Source organism: Antennarius striatus, chromosome 19 (genome assembly GCF_040054535.1).
Source record: "Antennarius striatus isolate MH-2024 chromosome 19, ASM4005453v1, whole genome shotgun sequence".
In the NCBI taxonomy this organism is placed as follows: Eukaryota; Metazoa; Chordata; class Actinopteri; order Lophiiformes; family Antennariidae; genus Antennarius; species Antennarius striatus.
This window is the reverse complement of record NC_090794.1, coordinates 275,001-282,500: the sequence shown is the minus strand read 5'-3', so window position 1 is coordinate 282,500 and position 7,500 is coordinate 275,001. Positions and strand designations below refer to the sequence as shown.

The 7,500-nt window shown below is 51.6% G+C and overlaps 1 protein-coding gene across 9 annotated transcripts in view; it reads right to left on the bottom strand.

Annotated features, from left to right (window-relative positions):
* The window catches only part of col12a1b (collagen, type XII, alpha 1b), a 60,783-nt gene that overhangs the window by 37,364 nt on the left and 15,919 nt on the right, over nt 1-7,500 (bottom strand). For all 9 annotated transcript variants that reach the window (XM_068341754.1, XM_068341759.1, XM_068341755.1 and 6 more), the window contains 9 exons: nt 6,260-6,409; nt 5,879-5,998; nt 5,549-5,713; nt 5,320-5,466; nt 4,439-4,581; nt 3,043-3,172; nt 2,809-2,954; nt 1,788-1,917; nt 1,560-1,696 (listed from right to left, as the gene is read on the bottom strand). In XM_068341754.1, the coding sequence (XP_068197855.1) occupies nt 1,560-1,696; nt 1,788-1,917; nt 2,809-2,954; nt 3,043-3,172; nt 4,439-4,581; nt 5,320-5,466; nt 5,549-5,713; nt 5,879-5,998; nt 6,260-6,409 (1,268 nt within the window). The remainder of the gene's footprint in view (nt 1-1,559; nt 1,697-1,787; nt 1,918-2,808; nt 2,955-3,042; nt 3,173-4,438; nt 4,582-5,319; nt 5,467-5,548; nt 5,714-5,878; nt 5,999-6,259; nt 6,410-7,500) is intronic.

Here is a 7,500-nt window from a genome sequence, read left to right as displayed (position 1 = left end):
AAGAAAGATTTTATATCATTTATTTTATTTTCTTTATCCTTTAATTCTTATTTTCTCCTGTGGACACTAAACCAAGCTGACAGAACCTTCACACGCATTTAATAATACCTGTAGTAATATCTGTAGTAGTACCTGTAGTAATACCTGTGGTAATACCTGTAGTAATATCTGTAGTGATATCTGTAGTACTACCTGTAGTAATATCTATAGTAATATCTGTAGTAATATCTGTAGTAATATCTATAGTAATATTTGAAGCAATATCTGTAGTAATACCTGTAGTAATATCTGTAGTAATACCTGTAGTAATACCTGTAGTAATACCTGTAGTAATATCTCTAGTAGTACCTGTAGTAATACCTGTGGTAATACCTGTAGTAATATCTGTAGTAGTACCTGTAGTAGTACCTGTAGTAATACCTGTGGTAATACTTGTAGTAATATCTGTAGTAATATCTGTAGTAATACCTGTAGTCATATCTGTAGTAATATCTGAAGTAATATCTGTAGTAATATCTGTAGTAATACCTGTAGTAATATCTGTAGTAATATCTGTAGTAGTACCTGTAGTCATACTGTAGTAATATCTGTAGTAGTACCTGTAGTCATACTGTAGTAATATCTGTAGTAGTACCTGTAGTCATACTGTAGTAATATCTGTAGTAATACCTGTAGTAATATCTGTAGTAATATCTGTAGTAGTACCTGTAGTCATACTGTAGTAATATCTGTAGTAGTACCTGTAGTCATACTGTAGTAATATCTGTAGTAATATCTGTAGTAGTACCTGTAGTAATACCTGTACTAATACCTGTAGTAATATCTGTAGTAATATCTGTAGTACTACCTGTAGTAATACCTGTGGTAATACCTGTAGTAATATCTGTAGTAATATCTGTATTAATATCTGTAGTAATATCTGTAGTACTACCTGTAGTAATGTCTATAGTAATATCTGTAGTAATATCTATAGTAATATCTGTAGTAATATCTGTAGTAATACCTGTAGTAATATCTGTAGTAATACTTGTAGTAATACCTGTAGTAATACCTGTAGTAATATCTGTAGTAGTACCTGTAGTCATACTGTAGTAATATCTGTAGTAGTACCTGTAGTAATATCTGTAGTAATATCTGTAGTAATATCTGTAGTAGTACCTGTAGTGATTCTGTAGCAATATCTGTAGTAGTACATGTAGTAATACTGTAGTAATATCTGTAGTATTACCTGTAGTAATACTGTAGTAATACCTGTAGAAATATCTGTAGTAATATCTGCAGTAGTACGTGTAGTAATACTGTAGTAATATCTGTAGTACTACCTGTAGTAATACTGTAGTAATATCTGTAGTAGTACCTGTAGTAATACTGTAGTAGTATCTGTAGTAATATCTGTAGTAGTATCTGTAGTAATATCTGTAGTAGTATCTGTAGTAATACTGCAGTAATACTGTAGTAATACTGCAGTAATATTTTAGTAGACTGAAGTGCTTTAAGCCTTCCTCTCAGAGACCCTGACAGGAACCCTGGGGGGTCGGGACGCGCCCCAAACGCCTCACCTCCGTCAGGTCCCCGTCCTCGGGCTTGTAGGCCACCACGTACTTCTGGACGGGGGCGGGGGCGGGGTCCCAGCTCAGCTTCATGGCGCTGTGGGTGACATCAGAGATACGCAGGTCCCCCGCAGGAGGCACGGGCACTGCCGGAGAACAGGTAGCAGAACACAGCTGGATGTTGGTGAACAGGAAACGACAGACAAACGTCCATATAAGGAATGAGGCGTGACTTACAGGTGACTCCGCCCCCCTCCAGCGGTTGGCTGACTGCTTCTCCGTGCAGGGCATAGAGCGAGACGCCGTACTGCGTGTCAGGGATCAGCTGCTCCAGACGGACGTCGGTGGTGTCTCCGCCCACACGCACCTGCAGAGGAGGCGGAGCCAGGAGGGGGGGGGGGCAGGTGACATTATGGTGACATTAGCAGCTTCAAAGAGAACCAGCTGACAAGAAGAACACCTGACCCCTGACCTGATTGGTTGAGCCCAACCTCGTCACCTGAGGTCCCTGTAAGGTCAGGGATCTGGGGGTCAGTGGGGGATCTGGGGGTCAGACAGCGCCCCCCCGGCTGCTCAGGCCTCAGACACCCATGTGAGCGTCTGCTCTCATCAGACCTTCCAGCCGTGTTTGACGGCGCTCTGACTGCACACGGCGGCCGACACAAGGGGGCGTGGCCGGCTCTGTTGAGCTCATCCTGATGACCTCACGTCGTGAGCTAATCCTTCCATTACCCAGCAGGCCGTGGGTTCTGCTTACTGTCAGCGGCGGCGCTCCAGTCCACTTCCCTTCTGCCGCGTCGCCATCTGGAAGCAGTCAGGCGGCGCGAGGAGAAGCCCCCGCCGTAAACCAGTGTGGAAACGCTGAGCGTGCACATTCACTGTGGGCGTGTCCCGCCGCTCGTGTCGGATTCCTGTTGGGTGTGAGGTCAGCAGGAGGCTGGACGTCCCTCAGCTCCTAGCCTGAAGGCTAGCGCTACGCTAGTGGGACGTTTTTCAGTCTGACGGTTCAGAGGAATAGCGGCATGTGGTCTGACTGGACCCCCCAGGCACTTTGATTCAGCCTCATCCAATCAGGAGGGGTTTTAACGTAAACACGACTTAGCATCCCAGGCTAACGTCTTTAGCATAACTACACAAACAGTTACTTTAGTTTCAGCAGTGAAAAAACAAGGAAACCCAAACACACCTGAGCTAGCAGAGCGTTAGCATGAGCAGCTAACAGGCTAACAGCTAACAGCTAACAGGCTAACAGACATACCTCCTTCTCCAGCTGGGGTTCGCTGGCATTGACAGATCTGTAGAGGAGCATGTAGCCCGTGGCGCCGGGGGCCCCCTCCCAGCTGACCCTCATGGCAGTGGGGGTCTCGTCGTAAACGTTCAGGTTCTTCACGCCTGGGAGGGGCACTGGGGGGGGGCACAGCTTTACCTTTATTAGCATCCACAACGTTAGCTCAGTAGCGGCCCGGCCCCCGTCGGGACAGGAAACACTTACGGGTGGTGTCGGCCCCCGTCAGGGGGTCGCTGCTGGCCCCGCCCACCAGGGCGTACACGTTGACCACGTATTCGGTGAGTGGCATCAGGCCGTCCAACACGGCCGTGGTCACCGAGCCGTCCACCAGCAGCTGGAACCAGAGAGGGGGGTCAGATTGTGCGCTAGCACGGCGGCTATGGCTAACGGGGGCGGGGGGGGGTCTGTGTGAGGCATTCAGGTACTGCTGGGGGGCCTGAGGTTCAGGGTGTAAACCTTCACAAGAGTTCGTGTTAGGTTCCAGGTCTGGGCCTGGGGGGGTCGCTTACCGTGTGCCCCCCTCATCTTTGACCCCCCCCCTCCATGTCCGGAAGGAGATCCTATTCCCAAATATTCCCCTAAAACTGTCAGGTCCATTTCGGCTAGGCGCCGCGACCTCTGACCTCCGTGTCTTTCATATCCTACAGAATGTGCCTCATCTACTGCCCCCGGCCCCCGGCCCCGCCCCCGCCCCCGGCCCCGCCCCCAGCCCCGTCCCCGGGACAAACCCCCGGCCCCGGCCCCCGTCTTACTGCCTACATTAATTTATGGATCCCGCCGGCGGCGGCACAGCCGGGCTGTGAACACACGGTCGGTTCTGGAGACGGCCCGGGTCCAGGGTCCAGGTTCTGATCGTATGACCTGGACAACGATAGAACCCGACCCAGTAGAACTCAGTAGCGGTGGGGCTTCTACGTGACCGACACCTAAATGTGACCTCAACAAACACGCTTCATCTGAAGAGGACCAGCAGACATTGTGGACCTGATCCAGAACCAGGTACAGAACCAGAACCAGATGGCTGACAGGACGGGTCAGAAAACACACCAGCTGACTCTTCCCACAATCCACTAGCTGGAACACACCCCTGGTCAGGATGAACTCTGACCCCCCTGATTTACTGAGCATCAGGATGGAAGGAAGAGAGAACCGGGCCTCTGGTTCTTCTTGTCCCAGGTCCAAACTGAAGTCCCGCTAACACTAACGCTAACGCTACTTGAGGACTGGGTTGTGTCAGGGGAGGACACCCGACACCAGAGCTGGACCCCCCCCTATAACCACAGGAAACCATCTGGATCCACTTGGAGCGCTGGAACATCTCCACTCCATGATGTCAGCAGCTGGTCGCGTGCTTCAGCGCTAACTGTTAGCGTGTAGCGGATAACCGAGACCCGTTCTGGACCAGCTGATCTGGATCTGGACCAGCTGATCTGGACCACATGACTCAACCTGGGACAAACCAACAGGAAGTGGTTTGAACCCGTCCTGGACCCGGGTTCTGAACCCGCCTCCCAACTGGACCCAGCCCCAGTCCTGGACCCGCCTCCATGTGGATCAGGATCTGACCAACATGCAACCCCCCGACCGTGAGCAGACTCACCTCCTGCGTGGGTCCTCCGTCCGCGGTGGCATATGTGACCCGGTACTGATCAACAGGGCCTTCAGGTGCCCCCCAGGTAGCCCGGAAGGATCTGGGGGTGACCTCTGAGGTCACCAGGTCATTGGGAGCCTCAAGTTCACCTCCTGTGGAGCAGCAACACGATTGGACACGTCAAGCACTTCACACGGCGAACTCTGCCCCCTCAGAACCCAAACCCTCTTCCTCTGATGAAGGGACTTTTACTGCTGCACCGTAAATCTCTCGCCGCCCCACCACCACCACCCCCCTCAAAAAAAAAGCTTTTGGAGAGAAAACCCACTTCCAGACAGAAAGTTTCCACTGGACGCTGGATCGGAGTGTCGGTGTGTTCTGGACGACTTAATCCAGTTTGTCAGGAGGAACGCTTGAGAAGGGAAAGTGGAAAAGACGAGTAACCTAGGACCAGGAGCCCCTCTGGTTCTGAAGGAGTTCTGTTTCTGGGAGCCCCCTTGGTTCTGACGGGTTCTGGGCCCAGCTGATGACCACATCACTGGGCTTCTTTAAGATAAAGGTCCTGCAGACCCTCCAGGTTCTGAAGGGCCGTAAAACCAACAGGGTCCTGCAGTAAAACCGTTCTACTGGGGCGTTAATCTCTGTGACTCCAGTGGCGCCGACTGAAAGGTGTGAAACTGACTCAGAACCTAAAAAATCTATAAAGTTTTTTTACAATTTTCACTGTGATTAATAAAATATATATCTATCTAGAACCCAAGACCTGGGGCGTGAACATGGGACGCTCCAGAGGGAAGTCACTACGAGACGGTTCAGGAGCCGGATCGGGGGTCGGATCCCACTGGTCTCAGTGGGATACGACCCCCCTGAGACCAGTCTGAAGGCGGTACCTGGACCCTTGACACTGTTGCACAGGTTGATGGAGAGGTCGTCCACGATGTCCAGCAGGAAGCGGAAGTCTTTGACATTGTACATGTGGATGTCATCTGGGTCGGTTGCGATGGACCTCAACTCGTTCTCATCGGCGTTCTTCACACCTGAGAGAAAAATGTTGGGTCTTAGAACGAGCCCTGAAGACGATCCTATGACCCCCCAAACGTCGCCTCACGACAACCTCACCGATGGCGTAGAGCTCGATGCCGCTGTCCCGGAGGTTCTGCGAGTTGAAGACGATGTCGTCCTGGGACTTTCCGTCGGTGACCAGAACGCCGATCTTACGTGAGCCCGGACGCAGCCCGACGTTCTCTTTGAAGTTGTTCTGAAGGATGTAGTTCAGAGCCATTCCTGCAGGGGGACCCAAAAACAAGTTCCACTGTTACCGGACCACCAGGGGTTCCTGGATATATGAGACTACCACGAAACTGATTGATGGGACAGAACTATGAGACTCCCATGAGACTGAACCACAATGCTACTCTGGCAGGTTGTGGGTGGGCGCTGTTGACTCACCTGTCATGGTGTTGCCCCCTTTATAGGGCAAGTTGGCAACAGCATCAAGCAGAGACTCCTTGGTTGGGTGGGCGTTCAGGTGCCACTCCGTCTTTGGGTCTCCACTGTACTGAGCCAGACCTGCACAGAAGGTACACTTTTTATTTTGTAGTAGTACTAGTAGAAGAAGAAAAATTAAAAGTACTAGCAATATTGCTACAACTACTACTATATTAGTATGAGCAGTATTACTAGCTGTTGTTAGCATACGCAGCAGGTACGGTACTAGCTGCTGTTAGCATATGCAGCAGGTGCGGTTAGCATGCACCGAAAGCATGCGCTGCAGATGGGCTACCGCAGCTGGTGAGGTAGCCGCGTCGGTGCCCTGGCGGCGGCGCGTACCGATCTGGACTTTGTCCGGGCCGATGTCGAACACGCTGACCATGCGACCGATGAAGTTGCGGATGGTCTTAAAGTTGATGCGTCCGATGCTCCAGGAGCCGTCCACCAGCAGCACGATGTCGGCCTTGGCCGACGTCTTGCACTGCGTGTCTGTGGAGAGACGGCGGACGGTGAGCAGAAGCCTCTCAGCGCGGAGCGGCGCCTCAGCGGGACAGAGAAGAACAGGAGGAACGTGAAGAGAAGCAGGAGAACACCACAAAGCACCCGGAACGTTTACAGCGTTACACAACACATTCACACGTTTCGCACGCTGAGCGACAGCATGCCAGCTCAGAGTCCTGGGTTTACGTCCCGCGCAGAATCAGCCCAACGGCCGGTCGCTGCGGCGACACACCACATCCCTGCTGCAGGCACCTGTAGGCCCAAAAATGGTGGCGCAGCCTCAGTTCGAGGTCGACGCCCCTGTGGGCGCAATTGAAAACAGGTTAGGAGACATTGACAACGGTTTGGTTCTCTGTATCACAAACAGGGAGTGAGTCGGACCGGCGCCGCACTCCATTCCAGACATACGACTATCACGTCCATCCGAGATGTCGTCAACCAGCGGCAGCTAACGAGGACGCTTCTCAGCCCAGACCTGAATTAGGAAGTCCAGACATCTCTGAAACATTCTGATGAGGCGCTGAGTGTCAGCCGTCTCTAAGCTAAAGGCGTTAGCTAGAAGGTATTGAAACGGAGAGGCGTGTCTTCATCTGGTACCGGGTCGCTGGTGGACACTGAGGTTCTTGTCCATCTCGTCTCATAACAGATGAGGTCGCGGCCAGCTGCTGAGGCTTCTAGCTTAGAGGAGACATGATTGGTGGAGTGCTAACTCCACCCACTTGAAGCTAACCAGATCAGGACTATATTTACACGGGTGGGCATGGGTGACATGGGTCACTGGTGGGCAACCCATGACGGCCTCAACATGTGATGTAATCACATGACACACGATCTTTGACGGGTGTGGTCAGAGAAGGTTCCTCCCACTAGGCTTTGTGCAATGGTGATCAGGTGTGTTTGATCAGGGACTGATGGATGACATCATCCCAGATGCTGAGATCACCATGACAACATGGCTGGACGTCATGACACCTTCTAATCTTTGTCCCACCACTCGTGATGACTGGTAACAATGGGTGTCGGTCTGGGTCTGACCAGGACCTTTTGGGGTGTCCTCGGCTAATGGAGTGAATGAGGTG